Genomic DNA, 24,315 nt, shown 5'->3' with positions numbered 1-24,315 from the left:
AAAAAAACCAATCACATGATCTTTTTTATTGATGCAAAGTATTTGACAGAATTCACTCATTCATGATAGAAATTTCTCAGGAAAATAAGAACATAGGGGAATTTCTTGAGTTCATAAAGAACATCTATAAAAAACCAACAGCTAACATTATACTTAATGGGGAAAGACAAAAAACTTTCCCTGCAAGATGGGGAATAAGCCAAGGATATTATCTCTTACCACTCTTATTCAACATTTTACTGTAATTCTAGCCCTAAATAAAAGGAAAGAAAAGACACACAGATTATCTATCTAGAAAATCACCAGAAATGTACAAGACAGTTTTAGAATCAGTGAGTTCAGCAAGATAAAAGATAAGCATACAAACATCAGTTGTATATCTATATACTAACCATGAACAAGCAGACAACAAAATTCAAAAGAAAATGTAATTCACATTTACTTTAAAAAAAAACGCCACTTAGGTATAAATCTAATGAAACATGTATAGGATTTTGTATGCCGTAAACTACAAAATACTGATGAAAGAAATCAAAGAAAGTCTAAATAAATGGAGAGACCTACTCTATTCATGGATTGAAAGACTCAGAATTGGTATAGTGAAGATGTCAGTTCTCCCCAAATATGTGTACAGGTTTAATATAAATCCTGTGGAAATCTCAGTGAGGCTTTTTGTTAGTATAGACAAGTTTATTCTAAAATTTATATAGAAAGGCAAAGGAACTAGAATAGGTAAAACAGTTTTGGAAAAGAAGAATGAAGTCACAGTAATCAGTCTGGCCTATATCAAGGCTTATTAACTAGCCACAGTAATAAAGGCTGTGTGGTATTGATGAAGAAATAGACACATAGATCAAGGGAACCCAGAAACAGGCCCACAAATGTGTCCAACCGATTTTCAACAAAGAATGTAAAAGCAATTCAATGTAAGGAAGATCGCCTTTTCAATAAAATGGTGCTGGAGCAAGTGTATAGCCAGAAGCAAATAAATTAACCTCAGCCTAAACCTCATGCCTTAGAAAAAAGAAAAAAATTAACTCAGAATAGATCATCATAAAGTACAAAATGTAAAGTAATAGAACTTCTAGTGGGGGAAAAAGCATAGAAAGTCTTTGAGACCTAGTAATAGGAAAGGGGTTCTTTGACTTGACATCAAAAACATGATCCTAAAAGGAATAATTGATCAATTCAGCTTCATCAAAATGAAAACTTTTGCTTTGCAGAAGACTGTTAAGAAAACGAAAAGACAAACTACAGACGGGGAGAAAATATTTATAAACCCCACATCTCAAAATGGACTGGTATCTAGAATATATAAAGAACTCTCAACACTCAACAGTTAAAAAAAAATCCAGTTAGAAAATGAACTAAAGACATGAACAGACATTTTACTGAAGGAGATATATGGGTGGGAAATAAGTACATGAAAAGATGTTCAACATCATTAGCCATTAGAGAAATGCAAATTAGAACCACAAAGATATCCTAGGTATATATATAGCTATTAGGATGGCTAAAATAAAAAATAGTAACAACACTAAATGATGGTGAAGCTTCAGAGAAACTATATCACTCACACATTGCTTGTGGGTATGTAAAATTGTGTGGTATTCCAGGAAACAGTTTGGCAGTGTCTTAAACTAAACATTGCAGTTACCATACGACCCAGCCATTGCACATTTGTCCAGAAGAGTGAACACTTACATTCACACAAAAGCTTGTGCATAAATGTTTATAGTAGATTTATTCCAAATGGCCAAAAACTGGAAGCCACCCAGATGTCCTTCAGTGGTTAAAGTGTAGTACCTTCATGCCATGGAATACTACTCAGCAGTAAAAAGAATTAATTATTGATGTATGCAACAATCTCGAGGAGAATTATGCTGAATGAAAAATGCAAGTCCCAAAAGATTACATACTGTATGATTTCATTTATATAACATTTTTGATATGACAGAAGTATGGACATGGAGAACAGATCAGTGGTTGCCAGGGATTAAAAATGGGTTTCGAAGGGAGGGATTGTAAGGCAACCGGGTGTGGCTGTCAAAGGGCAACGTGAGAGATCCTGTGATGATGGAAATGTTCCATATGTTGACTGGCTGTCAGTATCCTGGTTGTGACTTTGCACTATAGTTTTGCAAGATGTTACCCTTGGTGGCATCTGGGTAAGGGGGGATGTGGAATCTCTCTTTGTTTGTTCTTATAACTGCATGTGAATCTACAATTATCTTGAGATAAAAAAGTGTTTTTTAAAATATCACACATAATCTTCCCTCCCATCAGTGACCATTTTTGCACTCCTACTATGTAGGAATAGCACAGACCATGGGTTCTACTGCGGGACTCCCTGGGTTGGATTCCATGCATCAACAGGGTGTTCTTGGGCAGGTTTCTTTACATCTTTGTCCTCAGTTTTCCCATGTGGAGAATGGGGAGTAATCACTTTAATACTAACAATGCTCCTCTCATAGAGTTCTTGTAAGGATTAAGTAAATTGTAATTTATATGTAAATGACATAACAGATTATGATAGTTCTAAGAGGACAAATAAGTGCTGTTGGTGATCTTAGTTGTAACTGTATTAACTTTCATTTGTTATTTCTTTCCTTTTTTTTTTGCGGTACACGGGCCTCTCACTCTTGTGGCCTCTCCCGTTGTGGAGCACAGGCTCCGGACGCGCAGGCTCAGCGGCCATGGCTCCCGGGCCTAGCCGCTCCGCGGCACCTGGGATCCTCCCGGACCGGGGCACGAACCCGCATCCCCTGCATCAGCAGGCGGGCTCCCAACCACTGCGCCACCAGGGAAGCCCTGTTTTTTTCTTCTAACACAGTTGAGATAATGTCTGTACACATTTGCACATTCTGTTTTTCACTTAAGCCTCAATTTTTTCCCAACAATTAATAAGATTTGAATCTAAAATTAAAAACTTTGATAATTTTTTTCAATGTATTTACAACCAAAACTTCAGACATTAGTTTACTACGTAAACTTCGAAAAAAAAAATTTTTTTTTTTTTTAAATTTTCTATGTTTCGTTTCTGGTTTGCAGCTTGAACTACTGGACTTGTAGTTCTTTGCTCCTCATATTTAGTTTGCATAGAGTGGACTGGTTGCTCAAGCAGAAGTTTGTCCCAGATATGCTTCCGGTCAATTCTCCCAGTCATTCTCCTGGCATTTCTAACATGACTGAAGGGAACAGTGTCTATTGAAACACTTCCTCTCTGGTTGGGCTAGACCCTCCAGAAGGAAGTGGGGTGACAGCTTTTCCAAGCTTTTCCTTGGTCTCGGTTCAATTTGGGATAGGTGATCTGGGGTTGCCTTCACTATGTCTGAAGCATAATTTAGGATACTGTGATGAATGGTATGTCTTAGCAGCTTCAAGCCACTTGCATGGATTGAAGTAGTTTCACACAGTCCTGGGAATTCTTATGTAATATAACGAGTGAAATAGCAGCCTTCTTTGTGAATTCCAGCATCCAACGCTGAAGTCATAGACAAATTGAAAATAAATTGGAATGCGCTCTTTGACAAATGTGAAGACTAAAATAAGCCTAGACAAGAGTAGGCCGTATAGACAAGGGGTATGATTTGGAGCTCAGTTTTCAAAAATAAAGCTGGTATTACATTTTAAGCTTTCCATAATGGAATGGTGATGTCTTAGAGTAAGGAAGCAGCCTCCCTAAGACCCTCTTCAAGCCATTTCATAATTCCAAACCGGGGCTCTCTTCTGGCCTCGGTTTGCTGTTAGACAGTATCTTTTCTTTGGTAGAAGAGAGTTAATGTTCAAGACTGTTTAAATCTTCTGTCATTGAGCTTTTTACCTTTTTTTTTTTTCTTTTCAAACATATTTCTTGTTTTTGTTTCTGGATTTCAGCCATAACACAAAAACAACATCTTGGTTAGACCCTCGGTGCCTGAACAAGCAGCAGAAGCCTCTGGAAGAGTGTGAAGATGATGGTAAGGAGCTAGGAAGGTCTGGGTTTAAGGGGCTTGTTCACACATGCAAATTTTAAAGCGTTGTAGCAAGGTCAACCGGGTTTCTAACCATGGGTTTTTGAAAGGTAATCCAGTTTCTAGTAAGTGCATTATGGTTTCCAAAAGCAGGAGAGAAATCAGCAAAATTGCTTTCAAAGAATGATTTGTTTAAACATAAAGGCATCCTCAGTTCTCTGTTAGAAACAGAACTTCAGCACAGTCAGAAAGTATTCAAATGTAGATGCAACCTGTGCCTTCAGGAACTTGGAGAAAATTCTAGAAAGTCTCTAGGAATTTAGAAACCAAAGATGCTCTGATCACTCACTTATTGGACGCTAATTATATATTGTGACAGTCTTAGAGAAAAAAAAATCAGGAACTTTTCTTGAACTCTTCATACTTCATAATTTGATTATTTCTCCAGGTTCAGCATAAAGAAAGCAGATTTTGTTGTGATTGGGAGTCTGTGTGTGATTTAGAGTATATCCTAAATATGAGAAAGTCTATTCTTCCACAAAAGAGACTGAGCCCCACTCTCCCTGCTAATTAAAAGAAGAAAGAATCAATTGTCTATAAGAGTTACTATCATAAAAAAGGAAAGTTTATTTCAAGGCTTTGGAATTTCTAATTACTTTTGCAAAAGGAAAAGAAAATTAAGATGGAACAAATGTGTTCCCTTTCAGTCTATCCTAAGTTCTACCAAAATTGCTTTTTGACATGGACGAATTAAAAGGGAAATGGCTTGCTTTGCTACTCATTATTGATTTCTGGCATTTGAATTAGTGGTATAATTTTGAATACACATTTTACTGTAAGATAGTGAAACTTTATTAATTTATCCTATGGGGCAGAATTGATGTCCGTATAAATTTGAGGTTTGTTTGAAAATGTAAGCCCGTAAAATATGATCCTGTCAAAACCTTACACTCCAGACTATATGTGGATCGCAGATTACATGAAATGAACATAGAATTGCGTGTTCACGTTTAGCTGGGTGACTTCAACTGGAAATGCAAATCCTTCTGACTGAGGAGGCATAGCTGAGAGGCTGGTTTTATTTCGGTTGCTGAGTCCTGAAGAAGAAACGGAACAGGCGTGGGAGCTGCATTATTTTGCATGCTTAAGGATAATGGACTGTCCTGATTATTCACATATTCTATTTAATATATAATACAGAGGTGACCAGTTTTCAAAGTTCAGAACATAAAATACTTCCAACCATAAAACTTCTCAGAACAAAATTTAATCTTTATTTGATGCCTGATGATTTTGAAGCCATTTTAGGCCCTCTTATTACCAACAGATCTTCAATGTCAGTATCCATTATAACTATACTGGGAATGTATGAAAATGCCTGTTAATATAATTTTATAGATAATAGAAGGCTCCAGTAGCTTTTACAGAGAAAAACGGAGTAAAAGTATTGAGTAGAATTACTGAATGTTTTTCTTAACAATGCTGGTTATTTTTAGTTCTTAGAATTCACGTCATTGGTGTTAATGTTATTCCCTTTGGAACAAGTATGTATTCATACCAAATGCTTAGTAATTGTCCATTCACCATTAGAATTCATAGATTCTTTTTCTGCTAGAAACTATATGTATGTCTGTGTGCCTTTATACACAAATGTTATAAGTATATAACCAGATTATACCACAGTGGCAGGTATCATCAGTTCCTATATTTGCCTTTTCTCTTGCCAGTTACCACAAAGCTGCCTTGTATTGTTTTTTGTTATCATGACACAAAGAAGAATCACATTGTTGGTCACCATATTGTTCCTGTGTTTCTTTCTGTTCTCTGTAGGTCACATGCATATCAAATGTAACAGTATGGTATCATACTTATTGTAAAAATGTTCTATTTTCTTTTTCCTATCTCGATAAAGTCAGAAACTAGTTTGGATTTTGATCTTCAGTGTATAAGTCCTGTTGTTATTTCTGTGTTTTAGTAGTTCACTTAGAGGCCTTCTACCTTGCCTTTGAGCTCCAGTCCAGTATTTTAATCTTTAATAACACTGTTTGTCTCAAGGAGACTTTAAACTCATTCTGATTAAAACCCAACTAATGATTCCACCTCCACCCCAAATCTGGTCTTCTGTAAGTATTCCCCATCTCAGTGGAGGGTAAATTCATACATACTTAAGAGTCCCTCATGACGTTTTAGTTTTCTTAACACCCACTTCTAACCCATGTACTACCAGTTGAGTTCACCTTGCCTCCCAAATGTCTCTGGAATCCATTTTCTCCATTTTCTTCACTATCTCTGCCATGCTGGTCAAGGTCATGCTCATCTTCCACCCAGACTCTTGCCCGCTCTCCTTCTTGCACCGTACTCAGAGCAGTTTTTTAAAATGTCGTTGTGTTATCACCACCGCCTCAAGCCCTGTTTAATGGCTGTGGTCTGTTCAGTAAATGCCAAGTCCATAGCTTGTGTCTCCAAGCTCTCTGTGGTTCAGTCTCTAAGCTTGTCTGACTCTCGTTCCAACCCATACTCTGTCCTTCATCCCCACGAGTCCTCATCGAGCTGCTGCTCCATGATCGTTAGATGTGCAGTTCTCCCTTCTTAGAATACTCTTGCATCCCACAAATAATTATTGAATGCCTTCTCTATGTCCAGTGCATTCTGGGAATTTCAGATGTATCATTGAACACAATAAACAAGAAGCCCTGCTCTTGCAGAGCTTAAATTCTAGTCATTTTTCACTCTAAGTCTTTTCATTAAATTTTGCATAACCTTCAGATGACAGCTCAGGGATTCTGCCCCGGACTTTGCCCCCAGATATGATTAGGTCAGTCTATTATGTATCTTAACTTCAGAGAACTTACCATAGTTTTAATTTAATTTTTATCTATGTGAGCTTTGGCCATGTTTCCTTTCCCGGAAGGATAGAGATGTGCCTGTTGGTGCTCATTTCGATGTCGCTGTCACCTGGCATAGTGACTGGCACATAGTAGTTCTCATTAAAGAATTTTTGAGGAAATGAACGAGTGCCCCCAAAGATATTTTAAATAGTATCCAAAAGGCCATTTTCATGAACGATTTTATGTAAATAAGATTCCCTTCTTAGGAAACAATACCAGTGTCAACCTTATTGTTGGCAGTTGGAGAGTTTTTAAATCAAGAGTTTACAAGGTGTGTAGGGCCGCGTTGGTGACTGAAGTCAATTTGTCATTTGTTCATTTGTTCATACATTCATTCATCCATTTGAGAAATATTTGGTACCTATTATGTATCAAAAACTTCAGTGGGCACTGAACATATTGCAGTAGTGAAAACAGGCTTGATCCCTGTGTTTGTGGAGCTTAGAGTGGAGGGATAGCCACCCGCTGTGTAGCTGGAGTGACTGTCTATGCCATGATGTGTTGTGTGCTGTCCTGTGTTCTCTTCACAGTCAAAATAAAATGCTTTACTGACAGCCAGAGATGGTCAAGAATGGAGAGGATCTTTTCTTGTTTTGCTCCCTGAAATTACAGAGAACATTTTCATTCTATTATTTCTGAGCTGTTTGACTTAGAAATCTTATACCAAGTAAGCTCCGTCTCCCACTGCTCCTTTTGGGGCAGCCATCAAGCCTCACTTCCCCCATGTATATCGTCCTGACATAGTTCATTTTTCTAACTCCTTTTGAAAGACGATGAAGTGTAGCTCACCTTAGAACCTGTATTCTCAATTTGACCTCGCCTTCCGTTTTTCAGGCAGCGGTATTACTTATAAGTTAAGTAATTTTGCCTCACTGATTAGAAGATTATTGAAGGATTAAAAGGACTAATATTGAAAGGTCTAACAGCTTTGTTTGCTTGAAATAAGACCTGTAATAAGTGACTTGCCACGTAAGGACGTTGAAGCCGCAAAGGTGTTTGTCATCTTTTACAACCGATCAAACCCTATTTTGCCATGCAAGGAAGTGAGCCATATAATTATGTTGCCAATATCAGCTCTCCCGTTTTATGATTTACGCTGAGGTCTCGAGTTGAGTAGTCAAGCCAATGAAATAAGCCACAATGCAGGTAAGGACAAAACAAAGTGATGTGTTTGCTGCTGTTTTTCTTGAAGGGAGTTTCTTTTCTTGGTGCTGGTGTCTGAATTTTTCTTTCTCTCTTTTCTGTCTCATTCCTGCTATTCCTTTGGAGAAGAAGGGATCCATACGGAGGAGCTGGACAGTGAACTAGGTAAACCCTCCCAGCCTGCATAACTTGCCCTGGTTGCCTTGGTCCCCAGTGACTTGCTTAATCCCTCTGTTTCTTTAGTTTGCACTTCTCCAATTATGATTTTCATTTCGGCTTAACCACGAAAGGTCAATCGTATACAACCCATGTGTCTGACTGCAGACATCACACAGAGTTGTAATAAGTTGTGTCTACAAAGAAGAAGTCTGAGGGAATTGGGACTAGAATGAGAGTTAGCAGATCAGTGCCGGATACTCTCGTAAATTGAGGAGTAAGAAAAAACAGGGATAGATGCTTGCCATGTCCCTTCAACTCTCCTATAATCTATCTTAGGCTCATTTCTTTATTTATTTGGTGTGGGTGGCTTTCTCCATGGGGAATACAGAAAAGCAAAACAAAAATCTTCCAGACTAGCTGAAAGATCTTAGAGTAACAGCAGTACAGCAATTCCACTGATTAGCTGAATGGGTACTAAGTCCTAGTATTATGTTGTTACTCAGTCACAAGCTGCGTGTTGACTTTGTAACCATAGTGAATGGCTTGAAAACCGGATCCTGGGTTTATATGTGTCATTTTCCTCAGAGTGTGTATGTCAATGGAAATCAAGTCTTGATTAGTCCAAGCTCTTGCAGTTCAGAAATAATTTACATTAGCAGATAATTCCAAACTCTTTTATCTCTCCTCTTGGAATATATTGAATTATATTCCCTGCTAAGTTAAATGTTTTATGTTCAGCGTTGTTTTTTTTTTTTTAATAAATTTAATTGTTTATTTATTTTTGTCTGTGTTGGGTCTTTGTTGCTGAGCACGGGCTTTCTCTAGTTGCAGCAAGAGGGGGTTACTCTTTGTTGTAGTGCGTGGGTTTCTTATTGCAGTGGCTTCTCTTGTTGCGGAGCGCGGGCTCTAGGCAAGCGGGCTTCAGTAGTTGTGGCACGCGGGCTCAGTAGCTGTGGTTCGCGGGCTCTAGAGCGCAGGCTCAGTAGTTGTGGTGCTCGGGCTTAGTTGCTCCACGGTGTGTGGGATCTTCCCAGGCCAGGGCTCGCACCTGTGTCCCCTGCATTGGCAGGCGGATGCTTAACCACTGCGCCACCAGGGAAGTCCCGAAAGATCTATTTTTAAAGACGTATAATAAATTGTCCTTGTGGTCATTGTGGTAGGAATGACTTGAGATTCAACCTGTGTGACAGAACAATTTGAAACTCATTTTATAAATTAAGAAAAAAAGTATCAATCCAGTGATATTAGATAAAATCATTGAAAAAGACAGAACTAGCTTTTCCAGATGAAAAATGAGTGCCTCGATCCTTTGTGGAACCAATTTAAACTACTCTGGCCACCTGACTAATGTGTGTGAGTGCCCACCACTGTGTGTGGGCAGTTGGTGAGATAATTCCATTGTGCATAGGGGCACAGCCTTATTTGCTTCTGTGGAAGCTTGAATGTTGAAGTTTTCAGGAAAGAATCAATTGTCTTCTTTTCTCATGTATCTGTAACATTGTAGAAACTTTCCTGTGCTGTTAAAGACTCTACAAAGTAAGTTTTACTGGCTTACTTACCTTCTTACCTTCTCATGGCCAGAGCCACAGTTCTGGGAGATGGTTTGGTGAAGTGGGAGCTGTCTCTGGGGTCAGGGCAGGTTGCCTAGACTCATATCTGGGTTCCGCCACTTATTTGCTCTGTGACCTTGGGCAAGTCATTCACCTTCCCTTAGCTTCCTGTTCCTTACCTGTAAAGAGGGGCTGAAAGAGGAGCTCTCATTGGGCTTAAGAGGAGACTTAATAATAATATGTCTTAATATTTGCCCTTGAGATCAGCACATGTTATTTTGCCAGTTTTCTGATTTAGTAACTAATTCTTTCTTGTTGGACTTTTCAGTGTTTCCTTATGATACTTTTTGTGTTTAATATGGGGCAGGAGAGCAACATGTATAATAGAAATGGCCCAAATATGTCCTTATTCACAGACAGACAGACAGACAGACACACACACGCACACGCACATGCACATGCACAGTTTTTCCTTGCATTCACTTCAGATGCCTTTGACAAGCTCACTGCCCACTTTCTTAATAAGAGGATCCTAATTGCAAACAATAGCAACTGTCAGGTTTTCAATGAACAGTATAATTGCAGATGTGACAAGGAAACCCTCTCTATAATCTGCCTCTGAGAGGCAGGGGCGGTGGACTTGGGTGTTGGACACAGATCATTTGATTGCAGAATTGTCATTTCTGAACTCTGTTGTCTGGGCTGGGTCACTAGCTCCATTATGCACTTTGGTTTTGCAGAATTTATCACATCTTCTGCAGTAATCTCCCCAGAATGAAAAAGCACTTGAAGAACCTTCTTTTCGAATTACAGAGTATTCATTAGATAGGGAAATGAGATCCCCTCCCAATCAACACTGAATTACAGTGTAGAACCATATCTCTGACTGTGAACATGACTTTCAATCTGTGCCCTGACACAACTCTTGGAACATTTTTCTGCTCCGTATTCACTTCCATGGCGATAATTAGTACAACATGAGATTTTTAGTGGTAGGAACAGCAAGCAAGCAGGCCATATAGATTTGTCCAGTTCCTTTTGGGCTTTCCTAGAACCGTTGCCATTAGCTGAGCTTAGGTGCCAGGTGCTGTGTAAAAGGTTTTACAAACATCCTTATTTAGTCTACAGTTGACCTTTGAGGTAAATCCAGGACAAAGATGTGGTTTCGAGATGTTAAGTAGCTAGCCAAACACTAGACTGATAAAACCTTAGGGCTAAGAGGGAAGAGATATGGGAACATATGTATATGTATAGCTGATTCACTTTGTTATAAAGCAGAAACTAACACACCATTGTGTTATATAGTATATATAACTTGTATATATATGTTATATAGTATATATATGTTATATAGTATAAGTATAAAGCAATTATACTCCAATAAAGATGTTAAAAAGACAAAAACAAAAACATTAGGGCTAAAGTTCAGACCAAGATCTGGACAATCCCAAAAGGGTCTGAGCCACCTGAAATCTCGGTGACATCTTGTACAGACTGTTCTGATGTCTGACAGTTGTTAGACATGGGGGTGTGGCTCTCTATGTATCTTTAGAGTAGTTTAGAAAAAAGAAAAAATTTGTAACGCCATCATTTTCTGGGCTTCAGTATTTTCTGCCATTTTCAACTTTTTAGAACCAAATGGCACATTGGAAGACAAACATCTTCTGTTTCTAAATCGATGACCCATTTCTATTTTAAGCTTTCAGAGACTAATTCCTATTATTAAGTTAATCACCACATGGGAAGTGAGAAATCTGTCTTTTCAATTTTAAATGAGTTATAGCTGGAAAAACTGGAACATTTCTGGAGTTTGCTAATCTGTCCCAGAAGATGTGTTTCAATTTACAATCATCCAGAAATACCAGTTGACTGACCTGATGTCTCAACTCTAGTATGTAAATTGTTGAGTAGGTGACAGGGCAAAGCCAGAGGTGGCTTCTTATCTTGCAGCCTCCTTGGACCTCCATCAAAGCGCTTACCCTGTGATGATGTATGAATTGTCTGCCCAGCTGGTGCACTTGTAATTATCTTTGTGTACCTGGCACCTAGCATACCTTCAGGCAGACAGTAGGCACTAAATAAATGTTTGACAAATAAATGGAATGAATTGAATTCTTAATTTTTTCCCCTATTTTATCTGAAGATAATCAGGCCGTATATCAAGGTTACAGATTTTGAAAAGAAGTCTGGTTAAACATGATGTGGTCCCCTCGCCCACTCGCTCTTCTGCCCCACGGCAGCACAAGCACATGCGTGGGCACCAGTTAGCCTTTTTGTAATCTTCTGATTTCCCAACTCTTTGGAAACATTTTCCTGGTTCGTTTGCATTTAAATGGCAATTTCCAGCATTGTAAGGGGAAACCATTTCCCAGCCATTTGATTTGCATCCGTCCGCAAGACGCTGTGTACAAAAATGCCAAGTTATATCAACATCTGCACGTTGGCCCTGCCTTGCCTTTTAGTAGCTTATGTCTCCCAGAATCCAAAGACTTCCTTAAGACCTGCTAAGTGTTCTGTTTTGTTTTGTTTAAAAAAAGGAAGCAAAGGGGGGAACCTGTCTCTTCGTTTGAAAACAAATATCAGGTGTAGCAAAAACCATGAAATTAATGTCTCTTGATGTGCAGCCAAATCTGAGCAAAACATAAACTTTAAGTAATTAGCCCTGTGTGTGTATATGTGCACGTGCACATGACTCCATTTCTTACCTGGAACCAAAAAGAAGGGACAGAGATTTAAGGAGAAGTGCTGCTCTGCCTGAAGACTTGTTTAACGACGCAAAACACAATGTAGTTGCTTCTTTCACCGAATTATCTGGTGCAGTGGGCTTTTTCACAGTAGGTTCTTATTATGACAGAACCCACTACTACCTAGTTAATGAAGTTGCAGCCTTTGATATGAAACCTTATGAAGTTCGGTAGAGCACAGGTGAGTTTTCAGAAAGGCACACATATCACCCAATGCCATTTTACCACCACATTTAGAGGAATAGTCTACCCCCTTAGGTAGTGAGTCTTGGAGAGCAGGACCTGTGTTTCTGCTTTCATAGGCACAGCCCCGGTGAAGATGGGCCTGTCCAGATATAGCAATTGAGTTGTAGATGTGTGCAATTCAAAAATCCAACTCCATGTGGCCATTTTTTATTTACTCGGTAGCATTTTAATTAGGAACAAGGAGAAAATAAGATGCAAATTTTAATTTATTCCAGGGAGAGCAGAAACGACACTGTTGTATCGAAAATGAAAGGAAACATTCATCCATTTTTGCTTGTGTAATAAGGTAGTCTAGCAATAAAATGAGAAAACAGCAAATATTTAAAATAGGAACTAGGCGTTCGAGGCAAAACTTAACTATATTTCCATTAAAATCTCATTTAATAGTTGATTTAGAATGAAGGCACCTGAGACTGCATTTTATTAAGTTTCATTTGCTTGTGCAAAATATCAGTAAAGAATTGCTCTTCGTGTAGAAAAATACACCAATAAAATAATTCTCACTCTTTGTTTTTTTTTTTTTTGGTTAGGATACGCAGTTTTAATTGGATTTAAGGCATTATTTTATGAGTCTTTCTTTTTTTGCCTAACCCAGCTGTTGAAAATCCTTAGGCTCTTCAAGAATATGCTCTTCTTGGTCTGAATGTTCTTTTCTTTTTCAGAACTGCCTGCTGGTTGGGAAAAGATTGATGACCCTGTCTATGGTATCTACTATGTAGAGTAAGTGCCTGTTAAAACACATTTGAGTTTGCACCCTTCTGTAATTATTTACACTTATGCTGAACAGAGTTTGCCATTGTGATAAGGCACAAACAGAATAATAATAATAACATAATATTAATTTTATAATGAAAAAATATTCAGCAAATCTAATGATGATAAATTATATTATAAAATCCATGAGGGCAGTATTCATGTCTTCTGTTTATCACTGTATTACCAAAGCCCAACATAGTCCTGGCCTATGGCAGGTACTGAATAATAAGTATTAGTTGAATGAATGAGAAAAGCAAGGAGTCAGTACACTGAGTATGGGTTGTTTATCTTCAGGAAAAGAATCAGTTTTGCCTATTTCTTGCCCTGCTTAAGTCTGAAGTTCTCAGTAATCATTTATTTATTCATTCAGACTTTCCAGAAGGGTCAGACAGATCTAAATAATATATGAAACGCTGCCGCAATTAAGAAGGAAATTGAGAACTAGCCTAAGTGGCAAGACTGTGTAAGCCTCTTTGCCTTTACCATACCTGTGGCTCCTATGTTCCATTTCTAAGAGTCTCAAACCCTCATCACTACCTCTTTACCATGTACCTTATTCTAGCAAGAGGCATACACTTGGTCCTTTCATCACAGTTATATATTGGTAGGATGATACTCAAAGAAAATAAAAGAAACCTAAGTGGGTAAACATTGAAAAAATGTTTTACATCATTTCCTTTGAGAAAGATGAGTAATAATAAAAGATCTTACAAAAGAAACACATGCCATATAAATGTTCTATCATCAAAATCCTACCTGCCACAATGAAGATAACTTGGAATGCTTTCTATCACTGGAACGCTTTCTATCACTCATGCTGCTAGCAATGAAAAGTTATTCGTATAATACCCTGGTGATAGAAACATATGATGCAACAATGCCAGGCCATAAAATGTTCAGCATCTTATTGTAAAAAATTACGAGTTCAACATAGCAGGTGTCTTTGGTCAATACTCACATTGCCACCTCTTTACCTAACAGAAAGATTGGGAATGGGGGGCATTAGAAAGGCCAACTTGAATGCCATTTGCAGCAACATGACGCATCTAGAGATTATCATACTAAGTGAAGTAAGTCAGAAAGAGAAAGACAAATACCATATGATATTACTTATACGTGGAATCTAAAATATGACACAAATGAACCTACCTGTGAAACAGAAACAGGATCACAGACATAGAGAGCAGAGTGGTGTTTACCAAGGGGGAGGGGATCTGGGGAGGGATGGAGTGGGAGGTTGGGGTGAGCAGATGTAGCCTTTTACATATGGAATGGATAGCAGCAAAGTCCTACTGCATGGCACAGAGAACTATGTTCAGTATCCTGTGATAAACCATGATGGAAAAGAACATTTTTTTAAAAAAGAATGTATACATATATATATATGTATGTATGTATAACCAAATCACTTTGCTGTACAGCAGTAATTAACACAACATTGTAAATCAACTATACTTCAATAAAAAAAATTTTTAATTTTAAAAAATTTAAAAGAGAAAGAAAGGTGATCTTAGTCTTTTCCCTGACCCTCATAAAATTCCTCTGTGTGCCCTACAGATCATTTTTCTCCCAGATATACAGTGGGTCTCCTGTCTAATTGGGGCTTGTTTTGAGTTCTCCCTCAAATAATTTGTGCATCAAAAGAGAAAAAGAATAAATGACTAGTAGCTTTGATGGATAAAGAGACTTGGAGTGAGGGGCGAGTTGTTACCTTACCATACATTTCTCCTCCCTGTCTTCTCAGATCCATGTGCCTGTGAATGTTAGACTATATCTTAGCATGAAATGGCCTACCAGAATTAGGAAATAAACAAGTAGTCCTATAATAGGAATTAAGGGTAGTCGGTCTATCCACCCTACTTGACAAGCCTGGCTTTAAAAAATAAAGCCTGGCTTGAAAAAATATTTTGAGTTCTAAATAATCACATAATAGGAATATTTTCAAACTTCTTATGAAGTATGATTTTGATGAAGGAAAAAAGATAGGAATACGTTTATGCTTGTGTGTCTGTGTACTATGTGTGTATATACATATACATACACTAAATAGGGTGATGGCAAAAAATATGCATTTGGATTTATATATATGTTTGTGTGTGTGTGTGTGTATTTTTATCTTGCCTTGGCCTTATTAGTTTTGGAGCCATCTAAAGTATCTGGGTCTTTGTCACTTTGAACACATCACATTTGCTTAGGTTAGCTGCATTTGGAGTCTTTTTGCCTAAGGCTTATCCTTTGAATCCTGACTCCATGCCTATTGATCAGAATAGCTGACAGATGTTGGTAGAGTCCTTCTTTTAACTTGATCGTTTGGGAAATGCTTATGCTTCCGTGAACTCTGTTGTAGAAAGTTACGCAGAATTTCTGGCATTACTTATTACAGACAACACCACATCTTCACTTTAATCTCCTTTTAAAATAATTCTATAATCGACTTCTTGTTGAATTAAAGAAACACCCTCCCGTCACGTGATTCCTTGGGCATTTGGCAGAGTCAGTGGTTATAATCCTGGGACTTGAAAGCAGGCCAGTCTGAGCTTGAATCCTCTTTACTGTTGACTAGTTCTGTTTTGTTAGGTGAGCTGTTTCTTAACTGCTCAGAAACTTCCCTTCCTTATCCATAAAATAGGAATAAAAATAGGACCTCTATCCTAGCATTTACTGAAGATTTTAAAAATAAAATGCATGTAAAGCTGGTAGCACAGTGCTTGGGACAAATAAGCAGTCAGTATATGGAAACCATTCATTTTTGTTTTTATTTGATCGTATCTTCCTAACTGTGCTTTTTGACACAAGGTGCTCAACATCTCAGACCACCTGCTTTGCTCAGGTCTAATCAAGGGACTTGGACTGATTGGCTTTTTGCTTGTGGGATGCAATGTTTCCTAACTGAATGCAATCTGCCTTCTGCTCCAGCCACATCAACAGGAAGACACAATATGAGAACCCGGTTCTAGAAGCCAAACGGAAGAAGCAGCTGGAGCAACAGCAGCAGCAGCAGCAGCAGCCAGAAGGTTCGCTCTCCCGTGATCTGTGGGCCAAGGAGCTCCGGGCAAAGCCTGGGCGCTGACACCCCCGTGTGGTCAGAACTGGCCACGGGCATCAAGTCCTTTGCCGTGCTGGGGACTGGATGTCCTGGAAGGGTGGGGAGTAATGCAGAGCCTCTGCTAGATTCCATACCCTGAACCTGGACAGCTAAAGTGGGGGGCCCAGTTGAAAAGCACCCAATCTCCACTCTAATTTAGAAAGGGGCTGCCGTTAGATTGGAGAACGTTTCTGATGGTGAAAGAACTACCTTGTGCTCAGTAGCTTTTGCACAGCACCTGGTATCTAAATCCAAACCACTTTTAGCACGTTAAGAGGAGGTGCTGGGTATGGAACTAACTTCTAATTTTAGGAACATTACATATAAGAATCAGAAAACGCTGTTAATTTTCAGTGCTTTTAAAAAACTACAAGTTAGTTCACGCTCTTCACAAAAATATGAACAATTCAGGAGTGGAGAACATATAAGTTCTCCATTTAAGCCAGTGGAGGTCCTACTGGTTCCCATCCCACTCTCAGCAATAAACACTGTGCAGAAATTTTCTGGGGATGTACAAATATGCATCTTTTTACAAAAAGTAGATCATAATTTATATATATTAATATATTATGTATTTGTTTATGTATTAGTTTTGTGACCTGTTTTTGTCACTTAAATATATTTCTTGCACAAATTTCAATGCTACTTAATATAGATTTACCTCTTTTTAACCTTTAAATTTTTTTTTAACATCTTTTTCGGAGTATAATTGCCTTACAGTGGTGTGTTAGTTTCTGCTTAATAACAAAGTGAATCAGCTATACGTATACATATAGCCCCATATCCCCTCCCTCTTGCATCTCCCTCTCACCCTCCCTATCCCACCCCTCAAGGTGGTCACAAAACACTGAGCTGATCTCGCTGTGCTATGCGGCTGCTTCCCACTAGCTATCTATTTTACATTTGGTAGCGTATATATGTCCATGCCACTCTCTCACTTCGTCCCAGTTACCCTTGCCCCTCCCCATGTCCTCAAGTACATTCTCTACATCTGCGTCTTTATTCCTGTCCTGCCCCTAGGTTCTTCAGAACCATTCTTTTTTTTTTAGATTGCATATATATGTGTTAGTATACGGTATTTGTTTTTCTCTTTCTGACTTACTTCACTCTGTATGACAGACTCTAGGTCCATCCACCTCACTACAAATAACTCTGTTTCATTTCTTTTTATGGTTGAGTAATATTCCATTGTATATATGTGCCACATCTTCTTTATCCATTCATCTGTCAGTGGACACCTAGGATGCTTCCATGTCCTGGCTATTTTAAATAGTGCTGCCATGAACATTGTGGTGCATGTCTCTTTTTGCATTATGGTTTTCTCAGGGTATATGCCCAGTTGTGGGATTGCTGGGTCGTATGGTAGTTCTATTTTTAGTTTTTTTAAGGAACCTCCATACTGTTCTCCATAGTGGCTGTATCAATTTACATTCCCACCAACAGTGCAAGAGGGTTCCCTTTTCTCCACACCCTCCCCAGCATTTATTGTTTGTAGATTTTTTGATGATGGCCATTCTGACCACTGTGAGGTGATACCTCATTGTAGATTTGATTTGCATTTCTCTAATGATTGGTGATGTTGAGCATCCTTTCATGTGTTGGTTGGCAATATGTATATCTTCTTTGGAGAAACGTCTGTTTAGGTCTTCTACCCATTTTTGGATTGGGTTGTTTGTGCTTTTGGTATTGAGCTGTATGAGCTGCTTGTATATTTTGCAGATTAATCCTTTGTCAGTTGCTTCATTTGCAAATATTTTCTCCCATTCTGAGGGTTGTCTTTTTGTCTTTTTTATGGTTTCCTTTGCCGTGCAAAAGATTTTAAGTTTCATTAGGTCCCATTTGCTTATTTTTGTTTTTATTTCCATTTCACTAGGAGATGGGTCAAAAAGGATCTTGCTGTGATTTATGTCATAGAGTGTTCTGCCTGTGTTTTCCTCTAAGAATTTTATAGTGTCTGGCCTTACATTTAGGTCTTTAATCCATTTTGAGTTTATTTTTGTGTATGGTGTTAGGGAGTGTTCTAATTTCATTCTTTTACATGTAGCTGTCCAGTTTTCCCAGCACCTCTTACTGAAGAGGCTGTCTTTTCTCCATTGTATATTCTTGCCTCCTTTATCAAAGATAAGGTGACCATATGTGGGTGGGTTTATCTCTGGGCTTTATATCCTGTTCCACTGATCTATATTTGTATTTTTGTGCCAGTACCATACTGTCTTGATGACTGTAGCTTTGTAGTATAGGCTGAAGTCAGGGAGCCTGATTCCTCCAGCTCCGTTTTTCGTTCTCAAGATTGCTTTGGCTCTTCAGGGTCTTTTGTGTTTCCATACAAAGTGTGAAATTTTTTGTTCTACTTCTGTGAAAAATGCCATTGGTAGCTTGATAGGGATTGCATTGAATCCGTAGATTGCTTTGGGTAGTATAGTCATTTTCACAATGTTGATTCTTCTAATCCAAGAACATGGTATATCTCTCCATGTGTTTGTATCATTTTATCTTCCAGGTCACTTATCCGTTCTTCTGCCTCTGGTATTCTGCTATTGATTCTTTCTAGAGAATTTTAAATTTCATTTATTTTGTTGTTCATCATTGTTGGCTGTTTTGTTCTTTTAGGTCCTTGTTAAACGTTTCTTGTATTTTCTCCATTCTATTTCCAAGATTTTGGATCATCTTTACTATCATTACTCTGAATTCTTTTTCAGGTAGACTGCCTATTATACTCTTCATTTGTGTGGTCTGGTGGGTTTTTAGCTTGCTCCTTCATCTGCTGTGTGTTTCTCTGTCTTCTCATTTTGCTTAACTTATTGTGTTTGGGGTCTTCTTTTCGCAGGCTGCAGGTTCATAGTTCCTGTTGTTTTTGGTGTCTGCCCCCAGTGGCTAAGGTTCGTTCATTGGGTTGTGTACGCTTCCTGGTGGAGGGGACTAGTGCCTGTGTTCTCGTGGATGAGGCTGGATCTTTCTGGTGGGCAGGACCACGTCCGGTGGTGTGTTTTAGGGTGTCTGTGACCTTATTATGATTTTAGGCAGCCTCTCTGCTAATGGGTGGGGTTGTGTTCCTGTCTTGCTAGTTGTTTGGCATAGGGTGTCCAGCACTGTAGCTTGCTGGTCGTTGAGTGGAGCTGGGTCTTAGCGTTGAGATGGAGATCTCTGGGAGAGCTTTCACCATTTGATATTATGCGGAGCCAAGAGGTCTCTGGAGGACCTATGTCCTGAACTTGGCTCTCCCACCTCAGAGGCACAGCCCTGACACCCGGCTGGAGCACCAAGACCCTGTCAGCCACACAGCTCAGAAGAAAAGGGAGGGAAAAAAAGAAAGAAGGAAGGAACGAAGGGAGGGAGGGAGGAAAAGAAAAGTTATTAAAATAAATTTTTTTTAAAAAAATAAAAAGTAATTTGAAAAAAGGAAGAAGAGAGCAACAAAACCAAAAAAACAAATCCACCAATTATAACAAGCGCTAAAAACTATACGGGAAAAAAAAAAAAAGACAGAACCCTAGGACAAATGGTAAAAGCAAAGCTATACAGAAAAAATCACAGAAAGAAGCATACACACTCACAAAAAGGAAAAACAAAAAGATTATCTATATATTAAAAAAAACGAAGAGAGCGACCAAATCAATAAACAAATCTACCAATGATAATAAACTCTAAATACTAAACTACGATAAACATAAAAGCAGAAACAAATTAGATGCAGAAAGCAAACCCCATGTCTACAGTTGCTCCCAAAGTCCACCACCTCAGTTTTGGGATGATTCGTTGTCTATTCAGGTGTTCCGCAGATGCAGGGTACATCAAGTTGATTGTGGAGATTTAATCTGCTGCTCCTGAGGCTGCTGGGAGAGATTTCCCTTTCTCTTCTTTGTTCGCACAGCTCCTGGGGCTCAGCCTTGGATTTGGTCCTGCCTCTGCGTGTAGGTCGCCTGAGGGCGTTCCTACAGACAGGACAGGGTTAAAGGAGCAGCTGATTCGGGGCCTCTGGCTCACTCAGGCCAGGGGGAGGGAGGGGTACGGAGTGCGGGGCGGGCCTGCAGCGGCAGAGGCCGGCGTGACATTGCACCAGCCTGAGGCGCACCGTGTGTTCTCCCGGGGAAGTTGTCCCTGGATCACGGGACCCTGGGAGTCGTGGGCTGCATGGGCTCCCGGGAGGGGAGGTGTGGAGAGTGACCTGTGCTCGCACACAGGCTTCTTGGTGGCGGCAGCAGCAGCCTTAGCATCTCATACCCGTCTCTGGGGCCCGTGCTGATAGCCGCGGCTCGCGCCCGTCTCTGGTGCTCGTTTAGGTGGCGCTCTGAATCCCCTCTCCTCGCGCACCTTGAAACAGTGGTCTCTTGCCTCCTAGGCAAGTCCAGGCTTTTTCCCGGACTCCCTCCCGGCTAGCTGTGGTGCACTAACCCCTTCAGGCTGTGTGCACGCCGCCAGCCCCAGTCCTCTCCCTGGGATCCGACCAAAGCCCGAGCCTCAGCTCCCAGCCCCTGCCCACCCCAGCGTGTGAGCAGACCAGCCTCTCGGGCTGGTGAGTGCTGGTCGGCACTGATCCTCTGTGCAGGAATGTCTCTGCTTTGCCCTCTGTACCCCTGTTGCTGTGCTCTCCGCCGTGGCTCCGAAGCTTCCCCTCCGCCACCTCCCGTCTCCGCCCGCAAAGGGGCTTCCTAATGTGTGGAAACTTTTCCTCCTCCACAGCTCCCTCCCAGAGGTGCAGGTCCCATCCCTATTTTTTTGTCTCTGTTTTTTCTTTTTTCTTTTGCCCTACCCAGGTACGTGGGGAGTTTCTTGCCTTTGGGGAGGTCTGAGGTCTTCTGCCAGCGTTCAGTAGATGTTCTGTAGGAGTTGTTCCACATGTAGATGTGTTTCTGATGTATTTGTGGGGAGGAAGGTGATCTCCATGTCTCACTCCTCCGCCATCTTGAAGGTTTCCTACCTTGTAATTTTTAATGACTGCATATTATTCCCTTTTATGAATCTCTGCACTTCATTTAGCCATCTGTTTATTAATAGATGCTTAGGTGTTTCCTCATTTTTCATTGCAATCTTTAAAAATAATAGGCTTAGTACCCCTTCAATGTAATAAGTGAATATCAGTATATGTATATCAAGTATAATACTTCTCTTATTATAATATTGAATATAATAAATATAGACCATAGCATGGAAGTTGGCAAACTTTTTCTGTAAATGGCCATATAATAAATACTGTAGGCTTTGCTATTCATACAGTCTCTATTAAAACTGCTCACCTCTGCCCGTATGGTATGAAAACAGCTACAGACTATATGTAAACAAGTGGACATGGCTGTGTTTCAGTAAAACATTATGTGTGAACACTAAAATTTGAACCTCATGTAATTTTCATGTGCTACAAAATATTCTTTTTAGATTTTTTTCAATCATTTAAATATGTAGAAACCATTCTTGGCTTACAAGCTTTATAAAAATAGACATTAGGACCAGTTTGGCCTATAAGTCATAGTTTGACAACCACTGCCATAGACCGTATTTTAGAGAGAGTGTGTTTGTATGTGTCTATGTGTGTGTGAGTATACTTACCCATTGAAAAGGTCTCCTTTCTACCTTAATCTCTTTCTATTTAAAACTTTTTAAAAAATTTTTTATGAGTTTGGGGAATGGGAGTGTACAATTGATATATGAGTGTTAAAATTGATGTACATATACATCATTAGCTTAGCTGGAAAAGTGACTTTGGGGTAGATCTCAAGGGTCACTCGTAGTGGGTTGTTTCTGGGCCTCCAAAGTGAGTACGACTTAGGACTGAGGAGTTTTAGTAATGGGTCCCATTTGGGTTTGAGAGATGATAGGGGATCTCACCTTAGTAAACTGCTACAATCCACCTTCACTGCCCAAGACAAGCAGGCTTCAGCAGCCCAAGCTAGGTCTAAATTGCATTAGAGAAGTTTCTCCCATACTGGGCCAGCTTTAGTTAACTCTGTATCTTTCCTGATATTTTTTACTTGGTCTCACTTTGTACTCTCCAGCCAGAGACAGCTGGAGATTTGATGAGTTGTATTTTTATTGGTTGTATTACACACACACACACACACACACACACACACACGCACGCACACAGTGGGAGGGACCTTATTATCCTTAACATAGAGTGGGGTTAGGTACCAGTTTCTTTTCATTCGAAGCTCTCTGCTTCTGGTTTTATAGGTTTGGGTAGTTTTATAATGAAGAAGAAGGTGAATCCTAAGTAAGGCGACCTACGTAAGTAATCTTAAGTAAGCAAATGGAAGGAAAAACAGCAAACTGTTTCTTGTCTTCTTGTAGAATGGACAGAAGATCATTCATCGCTCGTGCCTCCTATTATTCCAAACCACCCCCCAAGCAATCCGGAGCAGGCCAGAGAAGCTCCACTTCAGGGTAAAGTGTTTTTATAATTGCATCCTAATTTGGCTCAAAATTTTAACTTTTTTAGAGAAACTTTAAAGAGTGGAATCTTGTAACACCCAAGTCATTCCAAAGAATTGTTCCTAGACAGTTCTTTGTTGTGGGCTGTCCTGTATGTATTGTAGGACACTGAGCAGTGTTCCTGGCCTCTACCCACTAGGTGCCAGGAGAATCCCTCCCACTTTGTGACAAACAAGTCCCCAGATATTGCCAAATGCCCCTGGGGGGGGGGAATCATCTTAGAGTTGTGAATCCTTGATTTCGAGACCACAGATATTTAATATTGTGTTAAATAAGATACACTGAAAATTCAGCACTAGATATTTCAAGATTCTAGTCAACGTATTTGCTTTTGACTAAGATCTTCTTGTAAATGTAAAGTGGTTTGATATTATTGTGCTGTAAACTCTAACCTCTATTCTGGCTGCAGTTTGGGCTTTATGCATGTTTTACATCGCTTCACTGGGTCTCACTTATTTACATTCACAAGTAGTATGCATCCCCTACAGAGATTCCTTTTTGAAAATTGGAAGCTCCAGAATCTTGCTACTTTCAGGCCTCATTACTCTTAAGGGATAGAAAAGGTTTGGGGGTTTTTTGTTTAGTTTTTTTCTTTTAAATAAAAAAAATAGAACAAGCAGCATATTTGATAGGATTGGGGAGTTTGTGTTACAGAACCATGAAAAAAACTGTAAAATTTGTGTTCCTTCTGTCAACATTTTAAAAGAAATAAATAATTGTGTCAGACATTAAAAGATAAGTAGAATAACTCTTTTCCCTAATTTTCATTCCTCCATTGTAATTTTCATAAGAAAAATTGTTTCCCTTTTAGCTGATATTGTCATGAGATTGGTATTAATATCAACTTATGTAAAATAATTTCATACTTTTCTATGATGTTAATGGTTTTAATACAGATAGAACATAGAAGATAATAACATATTAATTCATATCAACATGATTGGGGCCTGCTTTGTATTTTTTTAAATATGAAATTCCTCTGTGGCCTCATGTTGTCTTATTTTCCTGCTCATGGTAAGTTAGCTACACTAACTTTTCAGTTCCTTGAACCTCTTTTCAATTCCTTAAATCAGCAAAACTATGGACCACATCAGGGCCTTTGCATATGCTGTTCCCTGTGTGCAGCTGTCTTTTCCTCCCACTCTTTGCTTTGCTAACTTCTACTCATCTAAGGTTTTTGCTGGATTCCCCTGTCTTATTCACTCTTCCCATCCTAAACTTCTTATTTCTAGAATTTAACTGTTGATAATTAGTGTTTATTTGTGTTTAATTATCTAACAATAGTTTCCTCTTCAGACTTTAAATCCTATGGAGGCAGGAGACTGGTTTTATTTCCCACTGGGGGATACTGCGAACTAGACCTAG

The 24,315-nt window shown here is 39.2% G+C and overlaps 1 protein-coding gene across 10 annotated transcripts in view; it reads left to right on the top strand.

The window, feature by feature from the left end:
- Positions 1-24,315, top strand: part of MAGI1 (membrane associated guanylate kinase, WW and PDZ domain containing 1) — a 617,590-nt gene that overhangs the window by 506,370 nt on the left and 86,905 nt on the right. For 4 of the 10 annotated variants that reach the window (XM_060022856.1, XM_060022851.1, XM_060022855.1 and 1 more), the window contains exons 6-10: positions 3,877-3,959; positions 8,114-8,149; positions 13,346-13,403; positions 16,356-16,453; positions 22,810-22,902. In XM_060022856.1, the coding sequence (XP_059878839.1) occupies positions 3,877-3,959; positions 8,114-8,149; positions 13,346-13,403; positions 16,356-16,453; positions 22,810-22,902 (368 nt within the window). Of the gene's footprint in view, positions 1-3,876; positions 3,960-8,110; positions 8,150-13,345; positions 13,404-16,355; positions 16,454-22,809; positions 22,903-24,315 lie in introns of all 10 variants that reach the window. The other 6 variants (XM_060022854.1, XM_060022853.1, XM_060022848.1 and 3 more) reach the window with 2 other exon arrangements.

The sequence above is a fragment of the Delphinus delphis genome, chromosome 10 (genome assembly GCF_949987515.2).
Source record: "Delphinus delphis chromosome 10, mDelDel1.2, whole genome shotgun sequence".
Classification (NCBI taxonomy): Eukaryota; Metazoa; Chordata; class Mammalia; order Artiodactyla; family Delphinidae; genus Delphinus; species Delphinus delphis.
This window is presented reverse-complemented; position numbering and strand designations above follow the sequence as displayed.